Genomic DNA, 15,623 nt, shown 5'->3' on the forward strand with positions numbered 1-15,623 from the left:
CTAGATTGAGTCACTGATTGTTGATCAACATGGTATTCTGCAGATATGCTTTATCACCACCCACTGGACAAAAGACCACATGACAAGCAACTGTTAGTAAACATTTTTAATAGTACTTCTCATAGAATACCTTCCTTCCTAATATCATTAATAATTTGGATAATACCAATAAAGGTTTGTCTTAATGAGATGCATTAAGAAATGTAAATGTTGGAAATACATGAAACAGAAATAGGGGACTCTGACTAAGGAATCCTGGAGTGTGTCTGGACACATGACATGTTCCAGGTTACACATCAATGTCAAACATTGTGAACATTGAAAGAAACATATCTATGTTTCTCAGGGTAACACAGTGGCACTACAGCCTTCACATTGTTATGATGCGTCAGTGGGAGGTCCCTCAATGCCGAGTAGACAGGACCTTAGTCGTCTTCACCACACAGCTTCAGCAGAGCTTGTCCATAACTTCCAGCAGTTTCAGACTACAATTGAACACAGGGATGGAGAGGACTTTTACATGGCTATGACACAGTATGATCAATTTCACAGATCCTATTAGTCAATCGTCATTTCCTCCAGAGAATCTTCAGTGTTGCCACCAAAAAAAATTCCCCAAATTACAATAAAAGGTCTGATTCGCAATCGCATGCAGATAAGATTGGCTGAACAAATAATAAAATCACAAGAGAGGTAGGGTTGAAAATAAATTCCAATCATGTTTATTTCAGCAGCCATTAAATAAAAATCAGCAGATACAGTGCATTCAGAAAGTATTTAGACCCCTTGCCTTTTTCCACATTGTTATGTTACAGCCTTATTATAAAATGGATGAAATATTCCTCCCATAAATATACACACAATACCCCATAATGACAAAGCGAAGACAAAAATACCTTATGTAAATAAGTATTCAGACCCTTTGCTATGAGACTCGAAATTGAGCTCAGGCGCATCCTGTTTCCATTGATCATCCTTGAGATGTTTCTACAACTTGGAGTCCACCTGTGGTAAACTCAATTGATTGGACATGATTTGAAAAGGTACACACACACACGTCTATATAAGGTCCCACAGTTGACAGTCCATGTCTGAGCAAAAACCAAGACAGGATTCTGTCGAGGCACAGATCTGGGAAAGGGTACCAAAATAAATTCTGCAGCATTGAAGGTCCCCAAGAACACAGTGGCCTCCATCATTCTTAAATGGAAGAAGTTTGAAACTACCAAGACTCTTCCTAGAGCTGGCTGCCCGGCCAAACTGAGCAATCGGGAGAGAAGGGACTTTGCTCAGGGAGGTGACCAAGAACCAGATGGTCACTCTGAAAGAGCTCCAGTTGCTCTGTGGAGATGGAAAAACCTTCCAGAAGGACAACTATCTCTGCAGCACGGCACCAATCAGGCCTTTATGGTAGAGTGACCAGACAGAAGCCACTCCTCAGTATAAGGCACATGACAGCCTGCTTGGAGTTTGCCAAAAGGCACCTAAAGACTCTCAGATCATGAGAAACAACATTCTCTGGTCTGATGAAACCAAGACTGAACTCTTTGGCCTGAATGTCAAGCGGTACGTCTGGAGTACGTCTGGCACCATTCCTACGGTGAAGCATGGTGGTGGCAGCATTCTATATTTATTTCACCTTTATTTAACCAGGTCGACCAGTTGAGAACAAGTTCTCATTTACAACTGCGACCAGGCCAAGATAAAGCAGTGCGACACAGAGTTACACATGGAATAAACAAACATACAGTCAATAACACAATAGAAAACTCTATATACAGTGTGTGCAAATGAGGTAAGATTAGGGAGGTAAGGCAATAAATAGGCCGTAGTGGCGAAGTAATTACAATTTAGCAATTAAACACTGGAGTGATAGATGTGCATCATGCTGTGGGGATGGTTTTTAGCGGTAGGGACTGGGAGACTAGTCAGGATCAAGGCAAAGATGAACGGAGCAAAATACAGAGAGATCCTTGATGAAAATCTGCTACAGAGCACTCAGGACCTCAGATTGGGGCAAAGGTTCAACTTCCAACAGGACAACGACCTTAAGCACACAGCCAAGACAATGCAGGAGTGGCTTCAGGACAAGACTGAATGTCCTTCAGTGGCCCAGCCAGAGCCCGGACTTAAACCCAATCGAACATCTCTGGAGAGACCTGAAAATAGCTGTGCAGCGACACTCCCCATCCAACCTGACAGAGCTTGAGAGGATCTGCAGAGAAGAACTCTCCAAATACAGGTGTGCCACGCTTGTAGAGTCATACCCAAGAAGACTTGAGGCTGTAATCACTACCAAACGTGCTTCAACAATGGACTAAGTAAAGGGTCTGAATACTTATGTAAATGTGTTTGTTTGTTTTTTATATTAGCAAAAAATTCTAAAAACCTGTTTTTTTCCTTTGTCATTATTGGGTATTGTGTGTAGATTGATGAGGGGAAAATTAATTTAATCCATTTCAAAATGAGGCTGTAACAAAATGTGGAAAAAGTCAAGGGGGTCTGAATATTTTGAATGCACTGTAACTAATTGGTCAAAACAAAATCGAGCTGTAAAAAATAGAATATTGACCCCATGAAATGCAGCTATGGGACAAGTATGTTTCCAGTCAGCAAGATTATCAGCAAATACCTTGATGGTGGAGTAGAGAGAACAGCCAAACAGCTTTTTGAACTCTGCCCTGATGTCCAGCATGTCCATCTCAGAGCGGCCAACCATTATCCTGGTCAGAATGGACTCTGTGGTCCCCACGCCCTGAACACACAACCACTGGATTAATCCCAAAACCCCACAGATTAACATTCTACACCACCGGAGCCCACTGGATTAGAAGAAATTAAACAAAAAATGTCAGTCCCAGATCTGTTTGTGCAGTTTGGCATGACAATGACCATAGAAGTTGTCAAGACAGCACAAACAGATCTGACGTCAGACTAGGCACCGTGCACTATGACCTTGTATGCCGTTGGGCTGTGCGGGTGGAGAATAGTTAAAAAAGAAAATGTATACCGCAAGCAATTTGTAAAATGCATAAACAGGAAGACTTCTGCTCACCTTTGTGCTTTTGAACAGTCTCTCAGCCAGGTAGGCAGGAACACTCTTCACACATTTCACTGGAAAGTCAAAGGGTTTGTTAGTAATAACAGTGCATTACATCTTTGAGAGTGACCTGTGAATAGTCCTTCGTACCAATAGCCACCAGTAGATCCTCTAGATTCCCTGACATCTCCCTCTCAATGCTCTCCTGTAGAGTTTTGTTGCTCAAGGCCTTATACTCCACTAGGGCTGTAAGGGGAGGGAGAGAAACAGGCATCTCGTTAGCCTACATCATCATCATCATCATAGAAGACAAGACTACAGTATTGTGTCCGTCAGTGCTTTGCTAGACCAAGGTTACTAACTCTGTCTCAGCTGAGGAACACTCCGGTGACACAGGATGTCAATGAACTTGCTTTCATCAGTCCCCCACTTCTTCTCTCCTGCCTCGTACAGGGCCTAGAGAGGGGGAGGGACACAGACAGCGAGACAGAGGTAGTACAGTACTTGTTAGGCATTATCGTGCATTGGCTTGAGTGAGAGAACATGGAAGAGGAACAAACCAATATATTTAACTACATTAAGGTACACACTTCACGATGACAAGTCTTTGGCAGGACGTCTGAGTGAGTCACTCCCAAGGAAGCTTAAAACCAAAACCAGTGAAATACTGAGCATGGTTGCAAAATTAATTATAGCTTAATGTACCTTAGCGTCCGCTTTAGCTTTAGCCGTGTCCACATTCGTACTCTCATCTCGCTTTCCCTTAAATGACAGACACAGAACCGAAAAGTTGAAAAAGTAATCTAAGATTTACAGGTCACAAGCAGCTGAAAAAAACTATGTAACAGAAATACCACTGTTACTTGTAAGTCCAAGTCAAATTCCCCCTGGGGACAATAAAGTTCTCATTTTACCTCAGCCAAGATGAGAAGTGTTGTAGCATAATCCCCAGATACCTCAGACTTGAGGTCATGAGTCATCGAACGCCCAGTTTCTGTGGTCAAATACAATATCTTATTATTATCCAACTAACAGATGACTGACAATCAATTAATATGTAACTTTTTAGGCGACCGACCAAATTCACTAACAATTGTGGGTTATAGAGCTATCATTCTAAGAAGAGTAAATCTGTTTTACGTGTGCTATTTCTATGCTTCCCATTCTTAAATGTAGTTTTTGCATCTTTTACTTTTGGTAATACAACAATATTTTTCGTTATGGAAAATATAATTCCACAGTGGTTTGGATCGTACAATGATTATCTACACTATAGTAGCTTATTTTATCACACAAACTGAAATTAGGCGAAATATTAGAGTTAAATTAAGTGAACTATTAGAGTTTTAGCAACCAGGAAACGGCAGAGCGATTTCTGCATAGTGCAACTTTAATACTATTTTTTATTTAACTAGGCAAGTCAGTTAAGAACAAATTCTAATTAACAATGACGGCCTACCCCGGCCAAACCCTAACCACGCTAGGCCAAACGTTGCTGTGCCCTATAGGACTCACAATCACGGCCAGTTGTGATACAGCCTGGAATCGAACCAGGGTCTGTAGTAATGCCTCTAGCACTGAGCTGCAGTGCCTTAGACTGCTGCACCACTTGGGAGACCTTAGTAGTACATACTAAGATAGTTTAGAGACTACTAACCTGCTAAGTAAGCATCAGATAGAGCCTTGATTTGCTTGTTGGATCTTGAGGCAAATATCTCTGTTAAAGTCGCCTCAGTTGTCCCAGGACCCTGTGTGTGTGTGTGTGTGTGTGTGTGTAAGTGTAAAACAGGCAGGTATGCACAAAGTACATAAATGGTCATTCACAGTAATGTTTGGTACCAGATTGTTACCTAATACAGATAAATGTCCCTTACCTTGATGGCTCTGATGACCTCATGACAGTCGAAAAGAGCAGGAGGGGTGACCAAAGCAACCAGCAAGTCCTCAAAGTCCCCATGGGTGTCCCCCTTCAGGTCATCCACTAATGTCTGGGGGGTCAAAGGCCATGGGTTATCAACAGGGTTGGATATTGACTCATGCAATATTCAGAGATATCTGGACAAGATGTTTTCTATAAATTCTAGAAGAACTATCATGCTGCTGATATTTAGAGTAGTAGAGGGATAGTTGTACCCGGTTGGCCGCTTCCTGGTACGCTTTACAGATGAGCTGACGCTGGGCGTTGCTCCTCCCGGTTAGAACTTCAACTAAAGTCTTCTCAGTGGTACCTGAGAACATCAACACACAATGTTTATAGAAACTGAAATGTTACATTTTAGTCATTTAGCAGACGCTCTCATCCAGAGTGACTTACAGTAGTGTGGGCATACATTTTCATACGGTTTTTTATTTCTCCATACTGGTCCCCTGTGGGAATTGAACCCACATCCCTGGCGTTGCAGGCGCCATGCTGTACCAACTGAGCTACACAGGATCACATGGAGTGAAAATTCCTATCAAAGTGGAAATTCCTATGGTGAGGCATCAAATAAGTTATTTCTTGGTTGGTATGTGGTAGAGTACAGTGAAGAGCTTAGAGAGTATGGTGGACTGATTGACATTCCTACCTATTCCCTCTATGGCCTTCCGTAGAGCAACTACATCTTCTGCTGCTTTGAATCCTGCTTTCTCTTTAATGGTTCCTCGGGCAGTGGACTGAGAAACAGCAAAAACTAGTTAATTACATTAAGGTACATAGCCCATAGTTGAAATACAAGTATAACTTAGTAGGCCTACCGTTAATGTCAAAGAGGAAGGTGAATCCAAAAGGAGATCCAAGTCACCCTGAAAAGGAACAGCTTACCAGAGGATCATTATTGACAAAGACCAGCAGTCATCCTCCAATGAGTTCTTTCCCCTCAATGAACCTCCAACTCGCTGTGTCAACACTTCAAAAATGTAAATTCTTAAACTTACCGTGTCCGTATGTTTTAACCTCTGTTGTTGCCTGCCTTTGTTTGCTGAAAATCATACTTTAATAATCAAATACAACCACCGACTATTTCCTTGTTAAGATTAAATTGGCACAATTTATGTGGTTGTGGTATATTTGACTAACGTTTTATTAAAACGTATGGATTTCAGCAAACTAAGAATGGCACGCAACAGAGGACAAACATAGGTGCATGGTAAGGGTTGAAGAATTTAAATTTGGGAAGTATCGACGCATAGCGACTCGAAAGAGTCTCGAGGTTCATTTTAAAAAACGACAGTCTGCTCTCAAGTCTGTAGAGGAGTGGAGGTACTTGGAAAGCAGCCAACAAACACAGGCCAGTGAGAGAAGTGGCTTAGAGATGTGTAAACAGAACCAACAATCATCTAAAACTATATATTTACGCATTTCATCTAAATCAATATATTTCCGTTACAGTAATTAGAGTGATATATCTGGTAACTTACCCAAACATTGGCCATTGCAGCAGTGGATATTCTACAATTGAGGGGGGAAAGAGCTGGGTAACAATTCATAGATTTATATTTCTTTGATTATGCTCTGCATAGGCCTAATTTGTACAGCAATTCCAAATCCGTCTACAATGACAGTGTAACGTTGCACATTCCACCGTACTGGTCGGTTAGCCCATTCATACACACTAAAGCCATCTTCTTCCCGGGGTACAATACTTACTATAGACATTAAAACACACCCCTTGCATTATGGTTTTGGAGACATAAAGAACACATCTTTCATATCAGCAAGAAATCCTAAAAAGGTTAAATTACTACAGACCTTTATAGTGTAAAGGTTAGGGTTTGGTTATGTAAGACAGAGCTGACAACTTGTACCTATTAGTTATCTAACATGTCGAACACCTGTGTGGACGCGGAACTGGAGTTCAACTGGAGGCCCAGAGTTTGTCTCTGAAAATCTGCTACAGTAAGTATCATTTTCATTTGAAAGATTATTTCTTGCTGATATCAGAAAGGGGCATATGTTTTTCGAAAACAGTTTCGCAAGCGATGATTGACATTTCTAAAAGTTAAAACAGCTTCGGAATTACAGTTCAAGGAGCCAGTCGTGGACGAAGTTAACCAGTGAAAACCCTAAGCAGAGAATGGGTTTTCGAGAACTATGGTAGGTGTGTTACTTTACGCATTTCATCTAAATCAATTGCGTACGTTAACGGTTTTAAATACACCAAATATTTTTCGGAGATTATGATAGACTATATCACATCTGGTGAGTTGAAACGAATTCTTGTCGAGAAAAATAATCGCAGTATACTACTTGACGCACTTGACTAAACTTGAACAATAGCGTGCCGTACCTTCGATAGTCTTACATTTTCCGTTTTATAATTAGTTAAAACCCAGAAAAAGCTGTTTTGCCTTACCTGAGCTATAGTTCCCAACTGGCCACACCTTTTTACTAGAGTGCAGAAGCCAACGCACATAGGCACCGAGGGAAATGAAGTCACTACCGGGAATATTCCCAAATCCCTCCTCGTTTTTAAACGGATAGAACAGTCAAATACATCTGTGGTACAGTCATACTAATAGGATCAATTATGGTGGTCCTGGTACATTTTATTAGCTGTCATGATGATACTGGAGTTGCAAATACATTGTTGGACAACATTATTACATTGTTGCACTGCATAACCATCACTCAGTGATACATTGTATCAGCTGATCACAACCTGACGATGATTAGTCACTATTATGTTTCTCTTTGACAAATTATTTAACAAATCTAACAACAGTGTCCTGGTGAAAATATTCCAGAGTCGTGTAGCCACTGTCTATCCAATATAATGAATACATTTGAATGGACATGACTTGAGAAGCATAAGCATGCAGTATTGTAGAGACACTCCCTCTTAAGGAATCTAACATAATACACATGCAGGAATAATGAGTCCAAAGTTCTATTTGCACTGTGAGGGAACAGTCGCAGACGTCTGTCCAAGACTAAAGAGTACTGAGTTACTAATTAATTAGTGAAATTAAAATAAATGCCTGCAAAAACAATGGTCAATGTGAAACCTTTTAGATACCAAAACAAGGTGTGGGAAATATTTTATTTTTTAGATACATGTCTTACTATGTTTATCATGACTGAGAAACAATTTCAAATTGTTTACATAGACAGCTGCACCCAACTTATAAAGTCCACTTACAATTTGTCATTTGTCATTTCAGGCCAACACCCCTAAACCTTATTTCTGTATTTGCAGATAACTAAAAGCTGTGAGGATGACACCACACATAGTAATTACACATAAGTCCCTTGATTACGATTGTGAGTTGAGCCATAATTCAATTGTGTATGGTATGAGGGGGACAGGGGGAGCTAAATCAATCTCATAGCACCCAGTGGCCCTACTCCAACACCCTGCACATTTCAGACTGTATTAGAAACATTCAGGATGTATCTAGGCAATACCTACTGTTTACTTGAGGCATGTTATCATACTATGGAAGGAAGGTGTGAGGGGGCGACTCAGATGACCAAGATGTCATATCCTCACACGTCTTTGCTTACAATCATATCATGAGTAACCTGCTTAATTACTCACAATCCTCAACTTGTGACAATCCAACCTTGAACTGACTGAACTGTACTCAAAGTAGCAAATGACTCACTGTTCTCATTGTTCAATTGAAAGTTGTATCAGTTGGTTTTAATATATAATGTATAATGTATAATTAAGCAATAAGGCCCGAGGGGGTGTGGTATATGGCCAATATACCACGGCTAAGGGCTGTTCTTAGGCACGACGCAACACGCAGTGCTAGGACACAGCACTTAGCCTTGGTATATTGGCCATATATCATAAACTCCCGAGGTGCCTTATTGCTATTATAAACTGGTAACCAACATAATTAGTGTAGTAAAAATAAATGTTTTGTCATACCCATGGTGTACGGTCTGGTATACCACGGCTTTCAGCCAATCAGCATTCAGGGCTCGAACCACCCAGTTTATCATTCTGAATGACTAGTCTTGGGCCATTTGGCTTCTAAGCCATTATGTCTTTGTAGCCATTTGCTGTTGGACACTAGGGCTGTTATCCCATCCATGTTAGCCTCTGGTGCTGGTAGCCTTTGCATTTTTACATGACTACTTGTATCCTGAAAAGCTTTGCATTAAAATCTTTACTTCGACCGGATCCTGGAACTCAAGTCTCCTCTTCTACCTTGCCAAAGTCAACTTTGCTACTGCACAATTCAATCTACAGAGGGTATGTAAAATTAAATCAATGTTTATTTGTCGCTTACACAGATTAGCCGATGTTTAAGCAGGTGCAGTAAATGCTTGTTTCTATCTCCAGCAGTGCAGTAAATGCTTGTGTTTCTATCTCCAGCAGTGCAGTAAATGCTTGTGTTTCTATCTCCAGCGGTGCAGTAAATGCTTGTGTTTCTATCTCCAGCGGTGCAGTAAATGCTTGTGTTTCTATCTCCAGCAGTGCAGTAAATGCTTGTGTTTCTATCTCCAGCAGTGCAGTAAATGCTTGTGTTTCTAGCTCCAGCGGTGCAGTAAATGCTTGTGTTTCTAGCTCCAGCAGTGCAGTAAATGCTTGTGTTTCTATCTCCAGCGGTGCAGTAAATGCTTGTGTTTCTAGCTCCAGCAGTGAGTGTCTAACAGTACAATACTAATACACAAACAATCCCAAGAAGAAACAAGAAATTAAGAAATATCAGAACGTGCAAAGTCAGAAATACATATAAATGTGTGGTGTGTATAGACAATGTATCCTAAGTAGGAAATAGGTATGTACAGCAGTAGATATATAGGATGAGCTTTGTCGAGAATACAGTATGAGTGAGTAATCAATTATCTTCATTTCTCAGAGATCAAATTACATTTCAACAGAATATTGTTGCAGGAATGCTAATGTTATCTGTATCTAACTACAGAAACGATTTCAGAACAATAAACATTATGTAAACATTATTAGTGACCAATGTTCAATGAGTACGGTTATATGCACACACAACGACTATTATGGATAGTCAGATTAATATGATAGTTAGTTTAAAATGTTTACATGCTTTACAGGAAGAACGATTTCTCTAATCCTGTTTACATCTGACATAAGGCTACCTGATGGGATTTAAATAAATGCAGAAAATTGGCAATATATAAACGTTCTACCACAAAGACCATTTGATTTTAAGTTCGGACATAAAGTTTATATGGGGGAAAAAAACATTTATAAGATGCATACTTTCAGTTCTTTCACAAATTTACTTCACTCGCATATAACAGGTATATAACAACCTGCACAGGCATGAATTTTAAGCCCGAGCCAAACCCATGCCCACAACATTCAGGCCATACCCTACCAATGCCCGATTGCTTCTGACAAATTTAAGGCCCTGCCAGAAATAACTCCCTCTGTTAGTAAATCCATTAGCTGCTCCGCTCTGTCTGTCACTCGCTCCCTGCATACAGTTCATTCTCTATGCGCTCTGCTCAAGGCGGTTCTGAGTTTGAGTATCCATAGCAACGGCTCCACTTGGGCTGCTCTGCTCAATGAAGAGACATGAGACAGCAGTTAGCTGTTAGCTACTTTTCATCACTCTAAACTCTGACAAAACTCAAGGAACATTATTTTCTGTGAAATAATCTCTGCTGTCTTATATTTCACGAGGTTGAAGCACTTCTGTCACCATGTTATGATCTTAGTCAGATATGACTGTACTGCGCAGCAGAGCATGAGCAAATGTTAGTGATCAATTTAGCCGAGTTCTGCCGTGCCCTAGTTATTGATGAAAAAGCAGGCCCTACCCGGGTTCAACCTGATGTGTATGATGTCAGAGCCCATCGGGCTCAGGTAGGGTAGCAGAGCTCTAATAAGAGGGAGAGTGTTGGTACATACGCAGATCAACTACACCGCTGGAACGCTGATTAAGCTGTTTACATGCCCTGATCATTTGAATGATTGCTCAGAAAACCAGGTGTTTTAATCAGGGTATTTACTCTAAGACAAACAGTGTAAAATGTTTACATAACTATTGCCATACTCGGCCTACTGCCATAGTCAGTTTACATGAACACTAACAATTCGATATTAAACGTGACTATGTACCTATGGCAGCAGGGTACTGGGCGGAGGCCGACTATTGATGGCTGGAGATGGAGGCTGTTTTTCAGTCTCTCGGTCCCAGCTTCGATGCACCTGTACTATCTCCGCCTGCTAGATGGTAGCAGGGTGAACAGGCCATGGCTCGGTTGGCTGAGGTCCTTGATGATCTTCTTCAATGTGCCCCCGGTGATGCGTTGGGCTGACCGCACCACCTTTTGGAGAGCCCTGCGGTTGTTTGTGGTGCAGTTGCCATACCAGGCGGTGATACAGCCTGACAGAATGCATCTGTAGAAGTTTGCGAGAATCTTAGGGGATCTTAGCCGAATTTCTTCAGCCTCCTGAGGTTGAATTGACGCCGTTGCGCCTTCTTCACCACACTGGCTGCGTCGAGGGGCAATTTCAGTTCCTCAGTGATGTGCATGCCAAGGAACTTGAAGCTTTTTGACCCTCTCCACAGTGGCCCCGTCTATGTGGATGGGGGCGTGCTCTCTCTGCCGTTTCCTGTATTTCATGATCAGCACCTTCGTTTTGTTGACATTAAGGGAGAGGTTATTTGCCTGGCACCACTCCTCCCTGTAGGCTGTGTCGTTGTTGTTGGTAAACAGGCCTTCCACTGTTGTATCATCTACAAACTTGATGATTGAGTTGGAGACGTGCATAGCCACGCAGTCATGGGGGAACAGGAGGGGGCTCAGCACCCACCCCTGTGAGTCCCCTGTGATGAGGATCAGCATGAGAGTTGCTGTTATTGAACATGTCAGTGGGTAACAGTAATATACCTTTGGAAGAAAATATTCTAAACTAACTCACATTTTTCATGTTTATGTAAAAAGATATTATACTGAACAAAAATATAAACGCAACATGTAAAGTGTTGATCCCATGTTTCATGAGCTGAAATAAAAGATCCCCGAAATGTTCCATACACACAAAAAGCTTATTTCTCTCAAATGTTTTGCACAAATTTGTTTACATCCCTGTTAGTGAGCATTTCTCCTTTGCCAAGATAATCCATCCATCTGACCGGTGTGTCATATCAAGAAGCTGATTAAACAGCATGACCATTACAGAGGTGCACCTTGTGCTGGGGACAATAAAAGGCCACTCTAAAATGTCCAGTTTTGTCACACAACACAATGCCACAGATGTCTCAAGTTTTAAGGGAGTGTCCAAATTGGCATGCTGACTGCAGGAATGTCCACCAGAGCTGTTGCCAGAGGATTGACTGTTCATTTCTATGCAATAAGCCGCCTCCAACTTTGTTTTAGAGAATTTGGCAGTACGTCTAACCGGCCTCACAACCTCAGATCACATGTAACCACACCAGCCCTGGATCTCCACATCCGGCTTCTTCACCTGTGGGATTGTCTGAGACCAGCCACCTGGACAGCTGATGAAACTGAGGAGTATTTCTGTCTGTATTAAAGCCCTTTTGTGGGGGAAATCCATAGATTAGGGCCTAATGAATTTCTTTCAATTGACTGATTTTCTTATATTAACTATAACTCGGTAAAATAATTGAAATTGTTGCATGTTGCGTTTTTATATTTTTGTTCAGTATAATATGTACAAATGTCCTGTCACTCAAATTAAAATAAGTCATTCAACAAATGTTTTAAATGTAGTTTCAGTATGAAAGGCATACCGGACTGACTAACTAAATATGTAACTACCGGACTGACTAACTAAATATGTAACTACCGGACTGACTAACTAAATATGTAACTACCGGACTGACTAACTAAATATGTAACTACCGGACTGACTAACTAAATATGTAACTACCGGACTGACTAACTAAATATGTAACTACCGGACTGACTAACTAAATATGTAACTACTGGACTAACTAACTATGTAACTACTGGACTAACTAACTAAATATGTAACTACTGGACTAACTAAATATGTAACTACTGGACTAGAATTTTAACTCTCACTGTAAGTATACCTGATCAGTTTGTCTCCACTTAGGACTGGGTCCGCCACTTTGGCATCTCTAGGTAGAATAAATATATTATAAACCGGGCCGTTCGAGCGTTGAATGCTGATTGGCTGAAGGCTGTGTTATATCAGACCATATACCACAGGTATGACACAAATGACTTGATTACTGTTCTAATTACATTGGAAACCAGTTTATAATAGCAATAAGGCATCTTGGGGGTTTGTAGTATATGGCCAATATACCACGGCTAAGTGTTGTATCCAAGCGCTCCATGTTGCGCGGTGCATAAGAACAGCCCTTAGCCATGGTATACTGGCCATATGCCACACACCCCCGGGCCATATTGCTTAAATAAGATGTACTAAATAAGGTTTCATCATCTTATTGGAAGAAATGTAAGAAAATAAATTCTACTTACCAGTGATAAGGTTGCTTGGGGCAAAAGCAAAGAGAGACAGAAAACTGGAGGGTTGCCGGTTCAAATCCCAAGTCTCTCATGAAAAGATGATGGGAAGTGAGCATCCTAATTGCCATCTCCTGCCATTGTGCCCTTGAGCAAGGCACTTAACCTCTAACCTACAAAGTATTCTTCCCCTTTTCTGTCATGTTCTCACAGGATCTCTGATCTCAGCAGATGTAACCTCTGAACTCTCCATGTCAGTTTCCTCTCCATGTCAGTTTCCTCTCCCTGGTTCTTCCAGCACAGGGAGCATAGCAGAACCACACAGGTAGACAGCCACCACCATCCACACCACCACCCCAAACAGCATGAAGGACAACAGGTTGCCGTCCATGGTCCCTCTAGTTGTGGCGCGGAAGGGAAAGAGATATTGAGAAAGAAAGAGAGGGAGGTGGAGACAGAAAGAGGCTCCCTTGACCTTCCAAATGGACAGTGTGCAGACCCTACTGACCAAAAAGGAGGACGATGGAATAAGTCTGTGTGTTCGTGTATGCATCTGTGTTTACGTGGGAGACTAAGTATTCTGTAAAGAGGACATAGTTGGCTGCCTAGAAACAGGTGAGTGTTTAAATGATGCCATTATCTTAGTGCAAACAGAAAGCACATTATTCTCTGCTGTCAGTACAGCCTCACACCATTTAGTTCATATTCATGTGTACATACACTAGGTATCCAAAACATTAAGAACATGACAGACTGACCAGGTGAATCCAGGTGAAAGCTATGATCCCTTATTGATGTCACTTTTTAAATCCACTTCAATCAGTGTAGATAAAGGGGAGGAGACAGGTAAAAGAAAAAAGTAAGGTGAGTGCAACTCAATATTAGGAAGGTGTGGCTAATGTTTGATATACTCAGTGTAAATACTATCTGCTTATCTGTTCAACCAAGATTAAATATAGAAACACTATAGAAAACCTGTCAGCCATGTCATATGGAATATTAGTGCAGCAAAGGTAGGCTACAGATTATTAGTTACTTCTATGTGAGACTCAGTCTCTGTCTCCCTCTGTTGGCTAAATGAAGCGGTGAAGTTTAAGTTGGGCAAACGAAAAGACAAAACAACTTATTGCTGAACACCACAGCTCAGTCAGGTGTAAGAACACTGACTACCCAGTAGCAGCCTACTTTGTTGAAGCCAACCATCCTATTTCCTCCCTCATATACACAGGTATGGAGCATGTTACCCTACCAAGGAGAAGAGGTAACATTGAGACGTCACTGGATCTCCCACCTAAAAACACTGACCCCTAGTGGTTTAAATATTGACTTTGATCTCAGGCCCTTTCTATGAACATTTCAAACCAATGAACATGTTTTCCCCACAGCTTATTAGCTGATACTGCATATCATGTTTCCCATGTTGATGATGCTCATTATGCATTATGTTTGAACCACAAGAAGATATTAAATCCAGGCTGTATCACATCCGGCCGTGATCGGGAGTCCCATAGGGCAGCGCACAGTTGGCCCAGCGTCGTCCGTGTTTTGGGAGGGTTTGACCAGGGTAGGACGTAATTGTAAATAATAATTTGTTCTTAACTGACTTGCCTACTTAAATAAAATAAAAAATTACATTATGAAAAAGATTCAAGTAAATTAAATGTAACAAATAATTGATATTAACATGTATTCTATTAAATCTAATCATATAGACATGATTATGTAAATAACTGCCTCGTGTATTCAACATCTTGACACATGCTGTAAAATAAGTTTAACAGTTCCACTTTTTCATCCCTCATTACCTTAATTACTATGACACGCCCCTCACTGTGTTCATTGGCTGCACTACTTGCACCGTTTCGCTACATAACCTGGCTCAAGCGTTTACCAGAAACCCTGAAGAAGGTTCTGTGTGCTGAAACGTTGGCTGCCAGCCCATTAGACCTTTGGGAGCATAATTAGAATGTGTGACTTTCTTTCTTTGTATAGTTTACACTCAGTTAGTCAACACCTCTACTATAAATTTTTTGGGGTGGGCTTCAACTAATACTTTTACTAGGCTAAATGAAGAATAACAATTGTTTCTAGTCCTCCCTGACTCTTATGACAAACTATGTTAACTTCAGATTGGTCATTTGAGAACCCAACGGATGAAGAGTCCTATTACATTATAGACTGACCATCTCTGGCGTAAGG

The 15,623-nt window shown here is 41.1% G+C and overlaps 1 protein-coding gene and 1 long non-coding RNA gene across 3 annotated transcripts; one reads left to right on the top strand and one right to left on the bottom strand.

Annotated features, from left to right (window-relative positions):
• Nucleotides 1–91: 91 nt before the first annotated feature.
• On the bottom strand, nt 92–7,391 carry anxa3b (annexin A3b). The gene is given in 14 exon segments (NM_001140943.2): nt 92–485; nt 2,633–2,755; nt 3,056–3,114; nt 3,191–3,286; nt 3,403–3,496; nt 3,746–3,802; nt 3,955–4,034; nt 4,698–4,788; nt 4,915–5,028; nt 5,174–5,268; nt 5,608–5,695; nt 5,777–5,824; nt 6,440–6,470; nt 7,375–7,391. Coding segments are annotated over 13 exon segments (1,020 nt in total). The 5' UTR covers nt 6,455–6,470; nt 7,375–7,391; the 3' UTR covers nt 92–425.
• LOC106568388 (uncharacterized) lies at nt 6,727–15,151 on the top strand. Of its 2 annotated transcripts, none has more exons than XR_001320277.2 (3): nt 6,727–7,115; nt 13,638–14,039; nt 14,653–15,151. It is a non-coding gene; the product is annotated as an uncharacterized lncRNA (long non-coding RNA). The 2 variants fall into 2 exon arrangements; XR_001320278.2 differs by having other exon boundaries at nt 6,728–6,917.
• The last annotated feature ends 472 nt before the right edge of the window (nt 15,152–15,623 follow it).

This window comes from Salmo salar, chromosome ssa13 (genome assembly GCF_905237065.1).
Source record: "Salmo salar chromosome ssa13, Ssal_v3.1, whole genome shotgun sequence".
In the NCBI taxonomy this organism is placed as follows: domain Eukaryota; kingdom Metazoa; phylum Chordata; class Actinopteri; order Salmoniformes; family Salmonidae; genus Salmo; species Salmo salar.